Here is a 20986-nt window from a genome sequence, read left to right as displayed (position 1 = left end):
AAAGCTACTCTGTAATCATAACTCATACCAATCCAAAATCTAAGCATACTTATATATGCTACTCTATACTACACACATGTTATTTTAACGATTTAATAATCCATGATCTAATCCTTGTTTAATACGCTATGCTATACATACATGTTATGAGGTAAGCTTGCAAATTTTTTAAACGATTTAATATTTGAGACGTTATTGATCGGTTAATCATTCATAAAATAAAGTCGAGATAATCGACATTTCAGGTCATAGTTGCAAAAAGGAAGGGATCGATTCATAAAATCGTGAAATTGTAGGATGTTAATCATAAATATGCCTAATGAATGAGTTGAGATTTTAGAAACGAGAATTCTATATATCTCTATTTCATGTTTTAATTGAGAATATTTCTTTTTAAATAACTCAACCACTTATTTTAAAATATAGATAACCAATTTGCTCTCATTTATTTATGCACTGTGACGGGTAACATATTGTAATTTAGATTCAAATTGAGTAATTTAATATAACTATGATATGCTTAGCAATATATTCAAAGATGTTTACGTGAAAAATATTTTAATACGAGATATCTTATCTCTATTTGTGGTGCTACTTGTAAAAGTATTTATATTGTATAAATTATGATAAATTAAGTTAAACTATTTTTTTGGCCAAGAATTATAAAATGTATAATAGTTATTATCATGTACATTAAATATAAACCTATTTCTTATCTTTCTCTATGAAAAACTAATAGAAATCTATTTTCATTAAACAAGAGAAGTAGCAATAAAATTAAATTAATAGTTTTTATCATTTATTTTTGTTATTATAAAACATCATCTTATCCCATATTTTTATTATCACACTTATCCGTCTTTTTGGTATCAAACACTACATTAGAATTTAAAAGAATTATTTTCTTTAACCTCGAATAAATCTCCTATTCCAATTTTAAACAACCAAAACGGGCCCTTATTCGAAATATCCCAAGTTCAATATGGTTGATTCGTGAGGAATAAATGGGAATCATACAAACATATAAGATTGCTGTATAATAAAAGTTAAGCAGGAAATATGTTGGATAATTACGGATTTCACATAGTTGCAATAAGCAACAGTGTAACAATACAGCAGAGTGCCGGCAGCTACTTGAATAATTAGGGGGAGAGAGAGAGAGAGAGCTGCCAAAGGTTGTGTTATATACAGTTTTAAAGAAAGATGAGAGAATGCTTTGCCAAGTAACAAGCTGTAAATATCGCTGATGTTTGCATTAGGACAGTCTATGCTGTAGCAGCTGCAGCTTCTTCAGCCATTTGTGACACAGGGAGAAGAGTGCAGATGAGATTGCGATCCCCGTACACATTGTCCACACGGCCTGATAACATAAATCCCAAAGGAGTTTAGATTCCTAAGAAATCTGCTTGCAAAGATTTCCTAGAGAGATTATGACATTATAAAGTAAGTGGCATGTAATACCTGTGGTTGGCCAGAACTTGGAGCCTCGGAGCCACGCTGCAGGGAATGCAGCATACTCCCTGGAATATGGTTTTGTCCATGAATCACTCATCACCAAAGATGGTGGATGAGGAGCGCCCTGCATAAAAGTTTCCATATGTTTAACCTCTCTAGTTCATGAAAAAGTAAACACATATCTTATAGTTTGAGAATTAGCTATGCTATCAATGAAGAGATATTTGTTGGGGAAAGTAATGGACTATGGTGAGGCAAACCATCATGGTCTTATTTACCTTGAGGACATTATTATGAATATCTGCTTTACCGTTCTCAATCTGTGCGATTTCTTCCCTGATAGAGATGAGGGCATCACAAAACCTATCTAGTTCAGCCTGTAGAGGGGAAATGATGTTAACTTTTTAAATTTGTGGAATGGCTGAATGGGAGATGACAGAATATGCTTAGTGACAATACTTTGCTTTCACTTTCTGTGGGTTCAATCATGAGTGTGCCTGGCACTGGCCATGACATTGTTGGTGCATGGAATCCATAATCCATGAGACGCTTCGCAACATCTTCAGGTTCTATACCAGCTGTAGTCTGCAGTAAAATAGAAGATAAGCCAATATGATGACTGCTAAGTGAAGGAAGAAATGAGGGAATAAATGAGCACAATTAGTCTAACAGCTAGCAAATGAAGGAAAAAGAAAGAAAAAAGGGCAGCAAAATTTTGCATATGAAGCACCTTAAACCCTCTTAAGTCGATGATGAACTCATGGGCGACAGTTCCATTGACTCCACGGAAAAGAACAGGATAATGATTCTGCAAAACCACAGGAAAGTTAAAAGGAAATACTAGTATATCCACTAACCAGAGTCCAGATATGAACTTTCAATTATAATGAACTGATCAATTCTCATTGAAGTGCATGGATTTAATGGAGTGGCCCTATTTTTTTGGGTAATGATAATCCTCCATTTAAATATAAGGTAGTATCTCTTCCCTCTAGTTTGTACAAAAAGACCTTGGTTACCTCTCTAGTTATCTAAGATGCAGACAGATAAATATTTCATTTTAAAGCCTTGTTTATCCTAGTGTCTTAATCCCAGGCTGAAAAATGGTTCTGTCGAGGTACAGGGATTGCTATTTTGATGATGGCAGACAGATATGGTTTGCAATCAATCGATATTAATATTTCTCAGTCCTCAACAAAAATCTAGTTGGCAGAGTCCATGCAACTTTAGTACAATAGCACATCATCAACAAGGCAGAGCAGGGCAAATGAGCACGAAAAAAAGAAGAGAAGGACAACTGCACAAGTACCTCTAGACGCTTTGCCATATAATTCGCATTCAAGATAGCTATCTTTGAAGCTTCTGTTAGCCCTTTAGAACCCATCATAGCAATGTATGTGTATGAAATTGGCAAAATCAGTGCAGAACCCCAAGGTGCCGCAGATATAGTACCAAGCGGCTGGCTTTTCTCAGGGGCAGGTATCCCACCAGTAGACACCTAAGAGAATGGGAATTAGTTTGCTTAAAACTGGAAACTGCAAATGTTAATGCCTTTTCCTTATGTTAGTCATTAGTGGGTTTCTTACCACTGGATGAGATGGTAAAAATGGTGCCAAATGCTTCTTAACACCAATAGGACCCATGCCTGGACCACCTCCACCATGTGGAATGCAAAATGTCTTATGGAGATTAAGATGGCAAACATCTGCTCCAATAAAGCCAGGGCTGGTTAACCCAACCTGTATATAAGATGAGATGAAATTCTTGTTAGCATAAAAAAAGGAGGGAAAAATAAAGAAAGTTGCAAGATCTAATTCACAGGTTCAGTCTCATGAATAATGGTACTACACTACAATGTGCCATGACATGGATACAGCATAATACATTCTTCATTGGGAAAAAAAAAAACCTCATATAATCTATGTCATCTCAATATCATTACCACACATCGGTACATCAAAAGAGGAGGCTTTGTAGATTAAATGAAAAAAATTACAAGATATATTGTCAATAGATAACATGAGTACTTCATCAATAAAATAACAAGAATTTTCTTGATGTATGAAAAAATAACCAGTGGCAAAGAGGGATTCTGAAGGACCAATCAGAAAACTCAAGTCAGCATATTTTCATTGGACAACATAGCAGATCAACTACTTGAACAATTTCATGATAATAACATCTGGGGTATCTTCCACAATATGAACTATTAGAAGCATGGGTTACGAAGCAATTTACTTTCCTACATCTTGCAAATGGCTGATGAGTTATTTCCTATACATGCATGAGATAAAAATTACCAAAACCACTTGATATTTTCATGGCACTGACCTGAGCATTCATGTTAGCTCCATCCATGTAGACTTGCCCACCATTGTCATGAATAATTTTGCATATTTCATCAATCCCTTCTTCATATACTCCATGGGTTGAAGGGTAAGTGACCTGGGCAATAAGTAATTAATCAATATTCAATAATTTCATGTGGTAAAAATAGCCTGGGACTTTCCCATGGGACATGGTGCTTATGGAAAATTGTAATGTATGATGATGGATAGGAATAGCATAAACTCTCAAAGTGCAGACATATATACCATGAGAGCAGATAAGCTGTCCTTATTTGCTTCAGCAGCTTTTCTTAACTCTTCAATGTTAATGTTCCCCTTTGAATCAGTTCCTACAGCAACAATTTTCATTCCGCACATAGCTGCACTTGCAGGGTTTGTCCCATGAGCCGAGACAGGTATGATGCAGACATTCCGGTGGTTGTCTCCTCTTGCCTACAATTCCTCTCAAAATAGATTTGTAAGTATCCCCGACAAGATATAGAAACACTTGAATCTTGAAAGGAACTGAACTTTCACAAGACCTACCATATGGTAAGCACGGATAACCATGAGCCCTGCATACTCTCCAGCAGCACCAGCATTTGGTTGCAATGAGAAAGAATCAAATCCTGTGATTTCGCACAGGAGGTCGCCCAAGTTGTTGAACATTTCCTTAAAGAAGAACACAAAAGGTGGCCTGTTTGAGTGCCCAAATCTTCGAACTAAAGAGACTAAATGTGTTCATGCTTAAGAAAAGAGGACTCCTCTAACCTGATAACCCTGAGTCTGTTCAGTAGGGGCAAATGGGTGTAAACCAGCAAAGTTGGGCCAAGTTACAGGCATCATTTCGACAGTAGCATTCAATTTCATTGTACAAGATCCCAGAGGAATCATACTGTGACATAGTGAAAGATCTTTGGCTTGTAATTTGTGAAGATAGCGGAGCAGTTCATGCTCAGTGTGGTACCTGGAAAGTAGAAAACGCAGTTGTAAGTGCTCCTACGATTGAGACTGACCTTCATCAGGTTAAGCAGAATGGTCTTACGAGTTGAAGATTGAATGAGTCAAATATGGGCTCTCTCTGACAAGTCCACTGGGGATTGTGCTCTGAACCTCCGGTGCTAGAGATTCAGCTGTGAAGGCAACCTGAAAGTTTCAAAATCGATTCAGGCAGAATGTAAGCTTTGCTCAAAACAGCAGGTAAGTGGCGAGTACAATTGTGTTCCAAAGCAGAGAATTTTCAACATCAGACACTTACAGGCTTACCACCAGCGAACACTTTGAACAGCTTATCAACATCTTCCAAGGTCGTAGTCTCATCAAAAGCAACAGTTATCTGAAAGATATAACTTGAAAGAATCATACTTTAATACGACTCAAAAGAGTTCCAATAAGAATGTTACAAGGCAAAAATTACTTACGGTGTTTGAGTCAACAACTCGCAGATTCATTTCATTTTTGTAAGCCTCTTCCGCAATTGCCTTTGAGTCAGCACACTTCACCTTCACGGTATCAAAGAAAGGAAGTTCTTGTACGGTCACCGTTCCTAGCTTCTTCAACCCGTGAGCAAAAGTACCAGCGAGACCGTGAACACGATCGGCAATGGCCTTGAGGCCTTCAGGGCCATGGTACACTGCAAACATCCCCGCCATATTCGCAAGCAACGCCTAAGAAGGTAAAAAAGTACAATCCTTGGGCTCATTCAATCGAATTGCATCTGGTGAGAAATCAATCGGGCAATTCAGCAAACAAATTCCATACCTGAGCTGTGCAGATGTTGCTGGTGGCCTTGTCCCTCCTGATGTGCTGCTCCCTCGTCTGCATCGCCATCCGAAGCGCAGGCTTCCCGGTGGAATCGACACTTAACCCGATAATTCTCCCCGGCATCATCCTCTTGTACTCTTGCGAAGTGGCGAGGAACGCGGCGTGGGGTCCTCCGTACCCCATCGGCACCCCGAACCGCTGCGCCGATCCGACGACTATGTCGGCCCCGATCTCTCCTGGCGGCTTGAGCACCGTCAAAGCCAACAGATCCGTCGCCATGACGACCTTGACCCCGTGGGCATGCGCGTTCTTAACGAATTCCTCGTAATCCAAGACCTCGCCTTCGGTCCCGGGATACTGGACCAGGACACCGCACACATCGCCGGATTTGTAATTGAAGTCCTTCAAGTCGGCGACGACGACCTGGAGGTCGAACCCATCGGCGCGGGTCTTGCAGATGTCAATGGTTTGGGGATGGCAGTTGGAGGCGATCAAGAAGGTCTTTTTCTTGGATTTGTGGATGTTGTTGCACATGGCCATGGCCTCGGCGGCGGCGGTGCCTTCGTCGAGGAGGGAGGCGTTGGACATGGGGAGAGCGGTGAGGTCGGTGATCATGGTCTGGAAGTTAAGGAGGGATTCGAGGCGGCCCTGGGCGATCTCGGCTTGGTAAGGGGTGTACTGGGTGTACCACCCGGGATTCTCCATGATGTTGCGGAGGATGACGGCGGGGACGTGGGTGTCGTAGTAGCCCATGCCGATGAAGGACTTGAATAGCTTGTTCATGGAGGCGAGTCGTTGCATGTGGGCGATCATCTGGGATTCGGTGAAGCCGGAGTCGAAGGCGTCGGAGAAGGTCATGGAAGGGATGCGGATAGATTTGGGGACGGTGGCGTCGATGAGGGAGTCGAGGGAGGGGAACCCGCAGGCGGTGGCCATGTCGGATTGGTCGGAGGGGGTGGCAGAGTTGTGGCGGCGGGGGAAGGTGTCGGAGGGGAGGAGGGAGGAGACTGAGATAGAGCGGGTCTGGGTGGAGGAAGAGGGAGGAGAAGGGGGGCGGTGGTGGAAGAGGGAGGAGGAGGCGAGGGTGGTGATTTGGCGGGAGACGGCGGGGAGGGGTTGGGATTGCTTGGACTCGGATATCAGGCGGCGGAGGATAGCGCGGCTGGCGAGGCGTCGAGCTCGCTCCATTGCTCCGGTCTCACGAGGGAGAAGGATTCGAAAGAAAGGAAGAAGAGGGAGATACTAACTCCTACCCCTCTCTCTCTCTCTCTCTCTCTCTCTCCTCCTCCTCCTCCTTTGTTTGCGGCAAATGCTATATTTGGGTTATGAGCGAGAGTAGAGAGATTACTCCTGCTAGTATATATATATTACAATATATTCGTAGAACGTACTTAAACAATGGGTTGGTGGGTGGGTGGGTGGGTGGGTGAGATGGGATGCACGAACTTTAAAGCAAGCACAAACCACTGGGGGAGAAGTTAGACACTTGGAGGTGATGCAGTCATCAGTGAGAGAGTGGATTTTAGGAGAGCTCTCCGTGATACAAATCCAGAATGTCGTCTACTGAGGCAGAGGATGGAGTTTGGACGGAGGAGAAGAGCTTCTTGAAAGAAAGAAAAATAGAAAGAAAAATTCTAAATTTTAAGTGGAGGGAGTGAGACAGCGAGAGCGTTGGGAGGAAGGGAAGGCCGGGATTGGACTCGTCGGCTTATCGGTATCTCAGGCCTCAGGAATTTTTGGAGGACGAGAAAAAATCCTCAGACAAGTTAATCTCGAGCAGATCCGAGTGGTGGGCCATCGAAAACAACTGCCCACTGCGGTAGGTTCACTTCATCTACCCAACCAGAATCTCTGGGAATCTGTGGATGTCCGAATCGCTGTTCCACCCACCTCAAAATGTAATCCATACGTTCATTTTTAGATTAACAATCAAGTGGCAACTTCGAACGAGTCGTTTAGATTTATCCTCATTAAGGGTAGTCACGTGGGTATTCCCCGTGGCCGGATTCCATCTAACCGTGCTTAGATATTCCACATACAATTAATTCCGTCGTTTGACTACGTGATTAGTCTAATGGACTTCTTTTACTACGTAACAAGGCCGTCAAGTTGGAGATTTCCTAGCAGGAGGTGGTATTCTTGCATTATTAATTTCGATCACTACGTGAATGAAGGCTACTCTGTTATTTAGTCACAATTTACTTGATATTAATTTATTCTTCCACTGTCACCGTGACATTAACTTTTAGATTCAAATACCAAGAGAAATATCGTGGAAGTTGAAAAGATCTAGTAGAATAACAATAGAGAAAAGATGATCCCACTCACAAATCACTGCCCAATTGTGTAACAGTCGGGAGTAGGATTCACAACCTAACCTTCAAGTTTGCATCAGTTCAACTCCAACAATCTTCTACTTGAAGAGTTGGAAGGAGTTCTTCAATCTCTTATCAAAACAGAGTAGGAAAGAGATCTTAGTCCAACCTCACCAACCATCTGAGAATGACAAGCCTGAGGAGTTCTCTTTGGTTGGGAGATTTCTTCTCAATAACTTTCTTAGGTACACGTCCAAGAACACCACCTGCGACAGAGAATTAAGTAACCCATGATGTAATAAGTCTGATCCACGTTTAACAGGAAAAGTACATTCACATGATGAGCAGATGGGGAAATATGGACTGGACAAGAGCTATATAAATTTTTTTCATAGTTATCAGTAATTGGATGATAAATTGCATAGCTAAGTAATCTATGCAACACAATCTATAAGCAGGAGTTACGAAAAACAGGCAGATGCAGCCAGTGAAAGCTCGAAAAGAGTTGCATACTTTTATTGTATCACAATCAAAATGGACGGTTGTATATCCAATAGCTACCATGTTATCCATCATAATAAAGAAGCCCAATATTTTCTGTGCAATAGAAAGTGCGTGTCAAGAATAGTATTAGCCAGGGAGCTTTAAAAACTGCATTAACAGTTTCAAGAACTAAATAAGTAATGCGAGTTTTGAGATACTAGATGCACAACAGGAAAGTGCATGGCAGACTTGAATGCTGTATGATGTAACTTACTAAAAATATTATTATGTCATGCACCAGAAAGATCATAACAGCATAAATGATTCGGGAGATTAATATTAGTAGTTTTATAGTTCATGAACACTACTTTAAAAAGCAACCAAAATTAACTAATTCATAGAAATAATAAGACATCCAAAAAAATAATACTAATTATCCATTGTGTGTCTCAAACTTCATAACCATAGACTTTCTCCTACTCTACAATAACATCCATGTATAACAAGTGAACCGAAGAAATCATCATAATTATATAAGAAAAGGATTGGTAGATCAAAATTTGACTCAGAAAGGTTGCAATATTTAATGCAAACTTAAACTGTAGTTGCCAAAGGGAAGGTTCTCAAAACAGCCAGAGATATGGCTTGAAGAAAAGTTGCCGAGGTATGAGTTAAACAAAGATGGAGTCAAACTACTTTGCGATAGTTTTTGGATGCAATTTGCCAGGTGGATGCACATGAGAAATGTAAGGATACACATAATTTTAATGATATTAATGGAGAAAAAATGTTATTTCATTAACTGACACATACATCAAGTAATAACTTGACTTCAACAGCTTTTTATTCTGTTGGAAATCAATAATAACTCAAGATATTGGTTTAGATAATCCTATTTAATATCAGGATCAAGAATCTAGAAGTGCTACACTTTATATGTATATTATATCAGTTAAGACTAGAAGTCTAGAACATATCTTCTGATCTAACATTCTGGAAAATATTAGAATAATTATCATGTGTATGTGTATATGTATGGAAGAAGAAGAGATAAGAATGGAGCTCTTTAATCTTTTCTAGGCAAAACTAGCTTATTGGGCTGTGTTAGGGAAATCTAAGACATCCTAATAAATGCTGATATACAAGAAGGCTTAATGACAGTGCAGACACTCACCATCTGATCACCAAATAAAAAATACTCTACTATTAAATGACATAATTGATTACGATCTTTGAGGATGTACTTCAATTTTGGCATGCAAATGTTATTGGGGCAGAACAATCAACAAGGAATGAAGAATTACTAGACCAGTGAAGAGACCAAGAGGCAATGTCTACAAAAGAAGTCTATGCTATCATTACTCAGCATGATAGATAGTCAACAAAAATACATGATAAAGTTGGCCTATCTCTATTGATTAGAAATCATTTGGCATACTTGCATTGTTACGAACCAGGCCTGGACCAATCTGGATAAAAAAAAATTATGAAAATTTATATGGTGGCAGCCTTAGAAATTAGGATTATAATGGATCTAGTTTCACATGAATCGGAGATCGAGATGATAAGATATAAATGAAATAGTAGAGGAAGATCTAAATAGGACATATTGGTAAATATCTAACGTTGCGACAGTTGTTGGAGGGTGGCGGACAACCAATGGTGTTGATTGACGGTCATAAGGTGGAATGACTATTGGAGAAAACTAGTAGCTAGAGTTTGAAAATTTAGAGGGGTTCTACAGTTATAATCCACTCCTATAAATATAAAAATGATCTAATGACTACGGTAAAATAAAAAATACAATAATAATAAAATAACTAAATTCAATTATTTCAATGCTTGGATACTTGTCTAATGAGGCTACTATGACATATTTACTCATGGATGGGGCAAGCTCTTCGATTCTAGTTCATGGTTTCTCTTGGCTATATGGTTCATCTGGGGGGAGATCAGAATGCCTAAAAAACGCTCAGTCCTTATATATGTAAAGGTTGGGCATAATGAATCATACTCAGACTAGTCCTAGAAACTTAGATAACTCACACTATGACTTAAACTACAACTCATAGAAAAATAAAAACAATCTAACGGCTACGATAAAACAGAAAATACGATAATAATAAAATAATTAAACTCAATTATTTCTCAATACTTAAATACTTGGATGCCTAACAAAGAAGGCCAATATTTTTATATAGAGAGGTCGGATATAATGAGTCATACTCAAACTAGCTCTAAAAGCTTATATGGCTCGAACTAGGATTTACCTTAAACTAGCTCTAAAAGCTTATACAACTCGAATTAGAATTTGTCTTAAACTAGCTCTAAAGGTTTATACAACTCGAATTGCCTTATAACTTACATAACTTAACTGAACTTGTTTTAGTAACTTACAGGACTTAACTAGATTTGTACTAGGGGCTTACATAAGCATGAATTAATTAAAAAATAAATAGGATCGATCCATCGAGCTCAATGTCTCATTATGCAATCTGATCTAACCCAATTCGTATCACCTATGTTGCTTCATCCCTTAAATCTTCAAAACCATATCAAAATAGAAAGGAGAAAAAAAAAGAAAAAGAAAGGTGAACTTGTTCATCACATTCATTACTATTAGTACATGTACATAGCACTAGGTGGGGATCAAATAGTTTATAACTGATTAAAAATATTGGCAAACTGACAGTTTGGAAATATTTTCAACTATAATCAGGTAAAATGAAGAATTACTTATTTATACAATAAAAGATAACTGAAGGATCATAAGCTTCTAATATATAGAAATTCACCTGCCAAGGTCTCATACTTTCCTTCAGAAGACTGACCACGTATTAAGCACTTGGTAGAAGAATAGAATTTGGAAATGATGCTGACCCATTATTTGGAGCTCCCTTTAACTTCAAAACGGAAGTGATCAGGTTGTAAATCTCAACATTCTCAAAAGATGGGATTTTCCGGCCCCTGTCAAATTGAGGCCCATGAGCCACAAATATGGTCCTCATTGAAAAGAATGCATTATCATAACCATGGGCTCCTCCACACTCCTTCCTCTCTGTTCTTCTCTGCTCCACGGTGTACCCTTCACCAACCAAACCGATAATTGATGGAATTCGGTAGCTATCAGAATAATGTAGCCGGTCTGGCAAATCCTCCTTAAGGAATATTTTCAGATATTCTCCATTATTGACTTTGCCTGAAGTCAGCCCTTCGTTCATTTTAGCCACAACCTCTGACAAAGACATATCAGGAGGTGGCTGAATGGAAAGCAAAGGACTGTAAGATCGGACCCAACTCGATGGAATTTGTATCCACGGAGATAAATCATCAAGAAAGATCAACTTTTTATCACACGTCCCAACCATTCCATGATCACCCAATAGAATAATGCTAACATCCTCAAAAATCCCTCTTTCTTCCAGCCCATCAATTAATCTCCCAATCATTTTATCAATTCTCACTACTGCATCAGTAATTTTGGGATCATCAGGACCAACTACATGTCCCTGGCTATCTGGGTCCTCAAAGTAGAGGGCAATAAAAACAGGGATCTCATCCTTAGGGAGATCAAAGTACCCCAAAACTGTATCGACTCGCTCCTCGAACGGAACCGAGAAATTGTATTTTGGACAAACATTAGGTGGGCAAGTCCAGGGACCTTTAATTACCTCAGAGCCCGGCCAGAAGTAAGCGGCGGCATTGAATCCTTGGGCGACGACCGTCTCCCAGAGGGGCTCGCCGAGCCACCACTTGGGCTCGTGGCTCCGCGTCGTGAATTGCTCTCCCGAAACCGGATCAACGAAGTAATTGTAAATAATGCCGTGGTAAGAAGGGTACAGACCTGTGACAATGGAGTAATGGTTAGGGAAAGTGGAGGTGGGGAAGACCGGAATGAGACCCTCCTCGGCTTCGGTGCCATTAGAGATCAGACGGCGGATATTGGGGGTTGGTGCTTTAAATTGGTACCCAAATCGGAATCCATCGGATGAGATCAAGAGCACGACGGGGCGAGAGAGATTGGAGAGAGGTCGAGAGGAAGGGAGAAGTGGGTTCGCAGTAGAAATGGAGGACAGGTTGGAGAAGAAGAGGAAGGCGAAGGTGAACGCGAAGGCGAGGGAGAGGCAGGTGAAGAGGACGAGGGAGCAGAAGAAGAGGATGGTAATCCTGGGGAAGCGGAGGGGAAGCGGAGCGGCATTAGATGCTTGTAATGATGTACGGGAGATATAAGGAGGAGTTAGGAAAGGAGCAGAAGGAGAAGCCATGAGAAGTAGCTGTTGCCTTCCCCCCCCCCCCCCCCCCCCCCCCCCCCCTCCGAGAGAGAGAGAGAGAGAGAGAGAGAGAGAGAGAGCGCAATAAATAACACGATGCGGGTTGTTGAGAACAGTGCTCTATTATTATAAAAGGAAACTTATACTCATTCCGGATAAGCTATATTTTTTTTCATGTCAGGGTCAATGTAACAATAGAAATTGCTTAACTAAATTCTAATATTCGTTATATATGTTCTTATAAATTTCGCTGAATTAAAAACCAATTTCTAACCCTCTTCGCGATCTCGATTAAAGAATAGGTCTCTACTTAGCATCACAAGTTATCACTAATGGAAAAGAATCTATTTTATTAGTTATTAGTTACCCTTTTTAACTCTAACCTCTTTTTGCGTACTACTACCACCACTGCGAGAATCGAAGGGATATATTAAAAAAATCGGCGGCCATCTCCATCGGAATCCGCTCTCATTTCTTAAAGCGTAGATTAAATCCCACATCGACCGGCCGCATCTAAGGAAGGCGTGATCTTCTCCGTCGTCGCATCTTCCATCGCTTATATATATTTTTATCCAGCATATGATTTCTTTGGGATATTCTATTCGAGGAACTCCCCATTGACGCCTCTCCTAGATCCGGACAAGGGGCAAACCGGAGGCGGATGCGAAGCTACCTCCTCCGAGATGGGGGAGAAGGGTGTGAAGCCCTTCGGGTCTAGGGTTTTGGGATGCACCGCTATGGCTCACTGGTGCCGATCGCGGTGGAGGTGGGGTCCCTTGAGAATGTTGGCTCGATCCCCTTCCTTCCTATCGTTTCTTCTCGGATCCTTGGTCGTCTCGTCCCTCGTCGGATTAGCGTACTTCTGGGTCGTTGTCTCGGCCTTTCGCCACTCCGATTCGCCCATCTTCGGGTGCCGGCCGGATAGCGAGGGGTCTTGGTCGATCGGGATATACTACGGGAAGAGTCCCTTCTCGCTTTCTCCCATTGAATTGGTAAGATTAGTCGTCAAAATCGAATTTTGAATTTGAGTTTTAGCTATCTGGAACCAATTTATATGTTTGCGTGCGTGCGTGATTCGTTGAGGCGGCAGGAGAATAGGAGTAACGGGAACAGTTCGGCGTGGCCGGTGGCTAATCCTGTGCTAACTTGTGCGTCTCCATCGAAGGCTGGTTATCCGAGCAATTTCGTGGCGGATCCATTTCTTTATATTCAGGTTGGTTCTGCTGCTTTTTAGCCCTCTCAGTCTCTTTCTTTATCGAGTGAAAGTGATGCCTTGTTTTGTTTTCCAATTAAGTGCTAGATTGGGTGTGTTAGAGAAAACTTTCTTGTTTCTATCGTTTGGTTTGGATGCTTGACTGGTAGCTTACTTGGAGAGATTATTTAGTTTCTGAACTGTGTCTGGAAGACTGAAACATCTATGTGAGTACTTATCTATATTCAGTCAAGGAGAACTAATGGGGACCGTCAAGAAACTGTTTGTTCTTGTGCAGTGGAGTTTGGTTACACATAATGCCATACATTGATAGCAGTCATAGTATAGGTAATTTATTGTTAGCCAGCTCTAAAAGGTTGCTTGGCCTTGAAGAGGTTTTTAGTTAGTTGGTTTTGATTTCAACACTGTGATACATGAAAGTAAACTCAAATGAAAGAATATGGTTCAAATTTGTACTAAGACACTGTAAATTTTTATTTTCAGTGTACAGTAAAAAATGTTACAAAATAGGTCATCTTAACATCAAGCTTGCTTAGGCACACAGCAACTAATGGTTTGAGGCAACAAAAGAATGAAAATCTCTATATGCCTGTCTGATTCATCCATATTGCTCTTTAAGAGCAAGCACAAAACTACAAATTCAAGTTATTTTTCAGCTCAGTACTTCTGAAGCATACTGCAGACACAGTGGTGTTACTGAAGTTTAGAATCGTTAAAATTTATCTCGGTCTAGTTCTAGTTCATAAGGTGATCACTAAGAAAGTCAGAATTATGCCTAGAATTGGTTAGCCAATGCAAAAATTTACTAGATAAGATGGAAAACAATTGTATTTATGTTTCAATGGTTTCTTCCTTGTAAATTCCTTACTCATATGTTCTTTCAGAGTCGGTATCACACTAGTTGGCTTGCTCATCTCTGAGTTGTGGCCATCTTTTGGTGTGTTCTTATCTTTGCGTATGGTTATCTCTTGGCACCTTCTCATATTTGAGTTGTGCTCTAGCCGAACTCATATTGTTAGGAGAAGAAGATTTATGGAACTTAGATAGCCGCCTACTTATCTTCTTTCTTGCATATCCTCCATTAGCTACACCAACTACCTTTTTCTGTTTATTGGAGAATAAATGCATTCTTAATGTGAAATAATGCAAAGTTGTCGGCTGTATTTACACCATCAAATGCAAGTCGAATTTGGTCAAGCTTACAGTAGCAAATTAATTCGTTAAAGTATTTGGAAATTGAAAAACCAATATAAGAAAGAACTTGAGAATAGTAATATATGTTCAACAAACAAGGATTCGTACATCAACATGCTTTATTTATGCATAAACTATAAGTTGCAGATATCGCAGAGTAATTTGTTTCCTCTTGTATGCTATTTTTATATTCCTTGACCTTTTCTAATAGCCACATGCTTGAATTTAAAATTTTCCATGTCACGTGAACACCAGATAAATCCAATATTGTGAATTTTTTTTAGGACTACAATATGTACCTATTCTTTGAGACAAAAAGTACTACTTCAATGCAAGGTGATATTGGTGTTGCAAGAAGCGTTGATCAAGGTGCCACATGGGAATTTCTTGGTATTGCTTTAGACGAGCAATGGCACTTGTCTTATCCATTTGTCTTTAATTACCAGAATCAGGTAAGAAAGAGGAACTGGTCTATTTAGCTTAAATTTCACTATTAAAATGGCCATAATATATTCAGAAAATTGGAATCATCATACTTTTACTCTTTTTTTTTCTCTTAGATTTATATGATGCCAGAGGGCAGTAAAAAGGGAGAGCTTCGACTGTATCGAGCAACTAAATTTCCTCTTGAGTGGACTTTGGAGAATGTTCTTATAAAGAAACCACTTGTTGATGCATCCCTAATCCAATACGAAGGCTACTACTGGCTGTTCGCATCAGATTTTAGCCAGTTTGGTTCCGAGAAGAATGCGGAGCTTGAAATATGGTATAGTCGTTCACCTCTTGGCCCCTGGAATCAGCATAAAGGAAACCCAATATATAGATCTGATAAAAGCTTAGGAGCTCGAAGTGGTGGAAGACTTTTTATATATGGAGGGTCGCTCTATCGTCCAGGCCAGGACTGTAGTGGTACTTATGGCAGAAGGATCAAAATGTACAAAGTTGAAAAGCTAAACAAGGAAGAGTACATAGAGGTTCCGGTTGATCTTGGGATTGTAAAGTCCAAGAAAGGCCGAAATGCTTGGAATGGCATCAGATATCATCACTTGGATACACAGCAACTCTCATCTGGTGATTGGATTGCAGTAATGGATGGGGATCGTGTTTTTTCTGGTGACTCGTCAAGGCGTCTCCTCTTTGCTTGCACAAACTTCCTGCTGGTCATTTTGCTGATCATGTTCCTGGGATTTGTCATTGGTGCCTTGAACTGTTTTCTTACTCCAAGATTTTGTGTTACTCCGACTAGGAGAAATGAATCACCATGGTTTCGGTCTCATCCCCACTTTAACTGGAAAGTCCGAAGATATTTGTCTGGCATGAATAGATATGGTTCTTCCATCAGAAGCAGGATAAATCCTAAAAATTGCTCGGGAGTGCTGGTCTTGTGCTTTCTTGCTTTTATAAGCGTTGTTAGTATCTGCATGGCTGTACATTTCCTATTTGGAGGGAATGGTGCTGAAGAGGCATATGCATATAGGGGGCAATATTCTCAATTTACAATGGTTACAATGACATATGAAGCCAGACTTTGGAATCTGAAACTATATATCAAGCACTACTCTCGATGTGAGTCTGTAAGAGAGATTGTTGTTGTTTGGAACAAAGGTAACCCTCCAAATCTGGATGAGTTTGATTCTGCTGTGCCGGTAAGGATACGTGTGGAGGAGGTTAACTCTCTAAATAATCGATTCAAGGTGGATCCTTTGATTAAGACCAGAGCTGTTCTTGAACTGGATGACGATATTATGATGACTTGCAATGACATTGAGAAAGGTTTTAGGGTCTGGCGTGAGCATCCTGAGCGCATTGTAGGCTTCTATCCACGTTTGATAGACGGAAGTCCTTTGAAGTACAGGAATGAGAAATATGCCAGGGGGAAGAACGGGTATAACGTCATACTCACAGGTGCTGCTTTCATGGACAGTGAATTTGCATTCAACAAATACTGGAGTGAAGAGGCAAGAGAAGGGAGAGACTTTGTGCACCAGTCCTTCAATTGTGAGGACTTGCTGATGAACTTTCTATATGCAAATTCAAGTTCAGATAGGACTGTCGAGTATGTCCATCCTGCCTGGGCTATCGACACATCTAAGCTGTCAACCGCTGCTATTAGCAGAAATACTCAACACCATTACGCCATCAGGACAAAGTGTTTGTCGAAGTTTGCTTCAATTTACGGTCCCCTCCCCCAGCAGTCTCAGTTTAGCAGTAGGGAAGATGATTGGGATAAATAGAGTAAAGCATTGAAAGGTGGAAGACAGCGAGCAGAAGGATACAAATCCTAGAACATTCAAATCGCATTCCTCTGGATGATAATTGTTCCATCTGAGGTTCTCAGACATGGAAAGTTTGCCTTCTGCTAGGAAAGATGGCAGTGTATGTGGTTCCCTCATTCTGTAATATTATTTATGCTCAGTTCGTTGATAGCTAACCAAGTTGTATTCTGTTAACTTCGAGTGGGCTTGAGCTCTTTATGTTATCTCTCCAAGTTAATCTTCCGTTTTCTGTAATAGTTTGTAACTTTAATCCCCGTCTTCTTTTCCAGCCATTGGTAAATTCCTGGCTTTTTTTCTGACCATTTTGGACACTGTTTTTATTGCAAATGTATAGGTTTGATTAACATCGTGTTAATTTTATGTCAGAAGAGACGACGCCTTACGTTACGCGTCAATCATCAAATTCTCGAATCTTAAAGCAGCAGGATGTTCTTTGCTACGGTAAATCGGGGATCTTCTCTCTCACTTCTAATTCTTCCGCTTTGCTTCCCCCTCCTCCTTCCACCATCAAACCTCTCGACGACCATGGCGACGTTCTGGAACGCGATCTTTGGCTCGACCGCCCTGGATTGCTTCTTTCAAGCCGAGCGACGCGCGAGATCTACCCTCGCCGCTACACGCCCATGGCTCGAAATGCTCCGCCTTCGCGCCTTCGCCCTACCAGCCAACCTCGCCGACACGCTCCTCCGGGTCAGGATCAACGTCGGCTACTTCGCCGTCAATTACGCCGTTGTCTTCCTCCTCACCGTCCTCTTCCACCTCGTGTGGTGGAAGCCCTCTTACCTTGCCTTGTTCTTATGCATGGCGGTGTCGTGGATTCTTCTTTATCTCTACCGCGACGAGGACGGCGACGGCGACGGCTGGATCCCGGTCTTCGCGCTAAGCGTCTCCACGCTTATCGGGCTACTCTTCGCAGGTGCCGTAGTGGAGTTCGTCGTGGCCAGCGCCATTAGTGCGGCGGCAGTCCTGGCACACGCGGCGATGAGGAGGGCAGATGAGGTGGTCCCGGGGGCAGAGGAAGGAGACGGAAGCAGAGAGTGGTATGTCGAGTTTGGTGAGGACGGCGTCTCTTGAGCCGCAGTGGGAAGCACCATTGTTGCCTTGTTGATGGAGAATGGATGATGGATTGCCGTCGTCTTTTCACTTTTGTCTTTTCTGTTGCAAATTTGCAATTCGACGTAGAGAATGAATGCCTGCCTGCCAAATGACTGTAGAAATGCGTAACAGCTTTCAAAAGCTGAAACCAGAGCTTCAAATTTAGCTAAACATATACTAAGTAAGCATCTCTTTTTTCTTTCTTTCTTTTTCCTTTTTTCTGAAAAAAGAATAAGCATCTCTTAAAAATTGTAGGTTCTCATCCACGGGAGATTGGATAAGAGAAAGAAAACAAAATTTAGTATTAATCTCCCATCCTTATATGCCTTAATCTGAGAACTACAAACGCACAATTGTCACTTTTTTTTTTAATTTTGGGTAATTTATAAAATATTTTTATCTTTAGCCCATGGCCTGCTTTCTTTTTCCCATATTGGATGGACCACGGCCCAATTATTATGGTGAATTGAGGCTAATTAATAAACAATCACAGTGTCTATGCAACACCCAGGGCCACCAAAACCCTCTCGCCCGCTCTCTCGCTGACGCGTCTTTGAACTATATCGCAAGACCGCCTATTTGCTGTGTATCCATCGGTAAATCTCTCAAATCCTCTTGGGGAGGAGGTTGTGTAGGAAAATTGAGTCTGTGTTCGATTTGGAAGGGATGACGAGTAGATTCTGGAGATGGTACGCGGATCGACAGTTCTACAAGTGGGAGAAGACCGTTCTCTGGGATATGGTTGAGCCCTATCGCCGCCCCAAATCTTTCACGCCTCTCATATCCATATACGTCGCCGCCTTCTACACTGGGGTCGTGGGATCTGCAGTAACCGAGCAACTCTATAAAGTAATCACTCGTTGGCCTCACTTCTCTTGCTCTAATCCTATTCTTCCTCAATTAGGATTTCTATTCAATCTTAACGATGCTTGTCTTTGATCCGCTTTAACTGGAACGTTGGCTTCTTTTTCACTTTTAAGTCTTTCCGCCTCTCGGATGTTTGACATAATGCCTAAGATTCTTCATTTCGATATTTTGAAGTACTGAGAGTACAAGATTTTCACACAAAAAAAGTATAAATTTTGACAGTAGGGACGATTTTAACTATTTTATTTTTAAATCTATTTGAAGTGAGAGATAAAACATTTGTGTGTTTGTAAGAGCACACTCTTTTTGTACAGTAATGAATGTTGTAGCAATCAATTGTGTGGATTGAGGGTGGCTAAGTGGAAGTTTGAAGGAACAGCTGGCTTATACTTGTGAACCTAAAGCTAAAGAAATGCTTGTGATATTTTTTGAAATGATTATGGTGGTTTAGTGTATATAAAGAGCAGATATAAGTTCTGGATGGAGATGATTGAGTTGTTATTGGAGAGATTGGCATGGATTGTGATTCGCTTGCTTATACCCTTCATGGAGAATTTTGGTAACTAACTCTTAGTAGGACATGGCTTTGAAGTTAGGAGGTCAAGAATTCAAGGTGATGACATGCTTGTGGCTCATAAGTTCCGAGTATAGAAAACAGATGTCATGGTTTGATCTAATGCTAAGGGCTCTGATATTCTCTAGGTATAACTTTTATGCCTGTCAACCAACTTATGCCCCCACACCGTGTCCAAGTTTTGAGTAACTACTCATGATAGGCTTATATTTATGACTCAGCCTATTCTCTTATTGTAAGGGATGAGTTTTCTTATTGGTCAGTTTCTAAAGCAGATGCAAAATCATTGAAAGAATTATGGCAAGCTAGAATAACCTTAAGAAGGGATAAGCAACTAATGGAATGCCTTTGCTATGAAATTTATATTCCTCCATTTTTCTCCTTGTAAGTAGCTTAGAATGTGCATTTTGTGTTCATTTGGTCGAGACTAAGGCTCCAATACTTCATCCTAATTAAATTGACTGCTATTTGATGGAAGCCTACTGATCTTGTTTTACTCGTCTTTTGTTTCATTTTTCAGCTTTTTATGGAGCAATAAGTACAATATTTAACAAATGTTTCATCTCTTAGTGGATTCTTACCAACTATTCTCAAGAATTTGGGGACAAAACAAATGTTTCAGGTACAATGAGGCCCTAACCTTGATGATCATTGTTGAACAGGAAAAATACTGGGAAGATCATCCAGGTGAAGCAGTGCCTCTCATGAGGCCCAAATTCTATTGGGGCCCTTGGAGGGTGATGAATGGAGACGCGCTTCCTCCTGAAAAGTGATAGGTCTCATAGGGTTGTTGAAGTTCATGGAAGGCTTCTGACTTCTGCTCTTGTTAATATGGAAAAGAATGGTGGACATCATGTAGTTATGAAGTTCTAAAAGTCTTCGGCTTTATGTATGTCTATTTTTCTCATAGAAGCCACTCTTTGATAGTTGGCTGGTGTTGTATTGGTATTGTCAACAAGCATTTGACATTTTGATAAACATGCGTCCTGCTTCTTTTTTCTGTCACTTTTGAAGAATTTGTTGGCGATGCGTACCTTGTTATTATGCTTCCAATTATCTTGCTTTATAGAGTTTGAGATTTTATAGGAATTTCAGCATCAACCATGATGGCTGTATCAAATTTTGACAAGGAGAAGAGCATTATACCTACTA

The 20986-nt window shown here is 40.6% G+C and overlaps 5 protein-coding genes across 10 annotated transcripts; 3 read left to right on the top strand and 2 right to left on the bottom strand.

The window, feature by feature from the left end:
* Window positions 1-1046: 1046 nt before the first annotated feature.
* On the bottom strand, window positions 1047-6905 carry LOC140769798 (glycine dehydrogenase (decarboxylating), mitochondrial-like). Its single transcript, XM_073110667.1, has 15 exons — window positions 5544-6905; window positions 5204-5449; window positions 5041-5118; window positions 4828-4928; window positions 4554-4749; window positions 4329-4454; window positions 4050-4235; window positions 3787-3900; window positions 3042-3194; window positions 2765-2953; window positions 2186-2263; window positions 1915-2040; window positions 1734-1832; window positions 1462-1579; window positions 1047-1360 (listed from the first exon to the last, which is right to left on the bottom strand). The coding sequence occupies exons 1-15, from the start codon at window positions 6732-6734 to the stop codon at window positions 1266-1268; spliced, it is 3096 nt and encodes a 1031-aa protein (XP_072966768.1). The 5' UTR covers window positions 6735-6905; the 3' UTR covers window positions 1047-1265.
* Window positions 6906-7816: 911 nt separating this feature from the next.
* Window positions 7817-12643, bottom strand: LOC140769799 (uncharacterized). Of its 2 annotated transcripts, XR_012105956.1 has the most exons (3): window positions 11140-12643; window positions 8375-8458; window positions 7817-8127 (listed from the first exon to the last, which is right to left on the bottom strand). XR_012105956.1 is itself a non-coding variant. In XM_073110668.1 (2 exons), exon 1 carries the CDS (start codon window positions 12607-12609, stop codon window positions 11182-11184), a length of 1428 nt encoding a protein of 475 aa, XP_072966769.1. In that variant the 5' UTR covers window positions 12610-12643; the 3' UTR covers window positions 7817-8127; window positions 11140-11181. The 2 variants fall into 2 exon arrangements, 1 of the variants encoding a protein (XP_072966769.1); XM_073110668.1 differs by lacking the exon at window positions 8375-8458.
* A 380-nt stretch (window positions 12644-13023) lies between these two features.
* Window positions 13024-18581, top strand: LOC140771324 (glucosamine inositolphosphorylceramide transferase 1-like). 5 transcript variants are annotated; one of them, XR_012106148.1, is made up of 5 exons: window positions 13024-13607; window positions 13703-13828; window positions 15307-15474; window positions 15583-17398; window positions 17668-18581. XR_012106148.1 is itself a non-coding variant. In XM_073112810.1 (4 exons), the coding sequence occupies exons 1-4, from the start codon at window positions 13299-13301 to the stop codon at window positions 17254-17256; spliced, it is 2277 nt and encodes a 758-aa protein (XP_072968911.1). In that variant the 5' UTR covers window positions 13024-13298; the 3' UTR covers window positions 17257-17566. The 5 variants fall into 5 exon arrangements, 3 of the variants coding, with proteins under 3 accessions (XP_072968911.1, XP_072968912.1, XP_072968913.1); XR_012106147.1 differs by having other exon boundaries at window positions 17665-18581; XM_073112810.1 differs by lacking the exon at window positions 17668-18581 and having other exon boundaries at window positions 15583-17566.
* Window positions 17824-18372, top strand: LOC140769748 (PRA1 family protein F1-like). Its single transcript, XM_073110607.1, has one exon. It carries the CDS (start codon window positions 17824-17826, stop codon window positions 18370-18372), a length of 549 nt encoding a protein of 182 aa, XP_072966708.1.
* Window positions 18582-18999: 418 nt separating the features above from the next.
* LOC140771327 (uncharacterized protein At4g29660) lies at window positions 19000-20839 on the top strand. Its single transcript, XM_073112816.1, has 2 exons — window positions 19000-19242; window positions 20497-20839. Exons 1-2 carry the CDS (start codon window positions 19060-19062, stop codon window positions 20605-20607), a joined length of 294 nt encoding a protein of 97 aa, XP_072968917.1. The 5' UTR covers window positions 19000-19059; the 3' UTR covers window positions 20608-20839.
* Window positions 20840-20986: the final 147 nt, after the last annotated feature.

Source organism: Typha angustifolia, chromosome 11, assembly GCF_048772165.1.
Source record: "Typha angustifolia cultivar Huaian chromosome 11, ASM4877216v1, whole genome shotgun sequence".
NCBI classification, from domain to species: domain Eukaryota; kingdom Viridiplantae; phylum Streptophyta; class Magnoliopsida; order Poales; family Typhaceae; genus Typha; species Typha angustifolia.
The sequence above is the reverse complement of the archived record's forward strand: the minus strand, read 5'-3'. Positions and strand labels throughout refer to the sequence as shown.

Excerpts from the sequence above, each read along its gene's own strand:
- LOC140769798 (XM_073110667.1), bottom strand. The coding sequence starts at position 6,734 with ATGGAGCGAGCTCGACGCCTCGCCAGCCGCGCTATCCTCCGCCGCCTG. Across the intron at positions 2,954-3,041 it reads TTTTACCATCTCATCCAGTG|GTGTCTACTGGTGGGATACC; the intron begins GTAAGAAACCCA and ends CCATTCTCTTAG. Across the intron at positions 2,264-2,764 it reads ATATGGCAAAGCGTCTAGAG|AATCATTATCCTGTTCTTTT; the intron begins GTACTTGTGCAG and ends GTGGTTTTGCAG.
- LOC140769799 (XM_073110668.1), bottom strand. The coding sequence starts at position 12,609 with ATGGCTTCTCCTTCTGCTCCTTTCCTAACTCCTCCTTATATCTCCCGT.
- LOC140771324 (XM_073112810.1), top strand. The coding sequence starts at position 13,299 with ATGGGGGAGAAGGGTGTGAAGCCCTTCGGGTCTAGGGTTTTGGGATGC. Across the intron at positions 13,829-15,306 it reads ATCCATTTCTTTATATTCAG|GACTACAATATGTACCTATT; the intron begins GTTGGTTCTGCT and ends AATTTTTTTTAG. Across the intron at positions 15,475-15,582 it reads TCTTTAATTACCAGAATCAG|ATTTATATGATGCCAGAGGG; the intron begins GTAAGAAAGAGG and ends TTTTTCTCTTAG.
- LOC140769748 (XM_073110607.1), top strand. The coding sequence starts at position 17,824 with ATGGCGACGTTCTGGAACGCGATCTTTGGCTCGACCGCCCTGGATTGC.
- LOC140771327 (XM_073112816.1), top strand. The coding sequence starts at position 19,060 with ATGACGAGTAGATTCTGGAGATGGTACGCGGATCGACAGTTCTACAAG. Across the intron at positions 19,243-20,496 it reads TAACCGAGCAACTCTATAAA|GAAAAATACTGGGAAGATCA; the intron begins GTAATCACTCGT and ends ATTGTTGAACAG.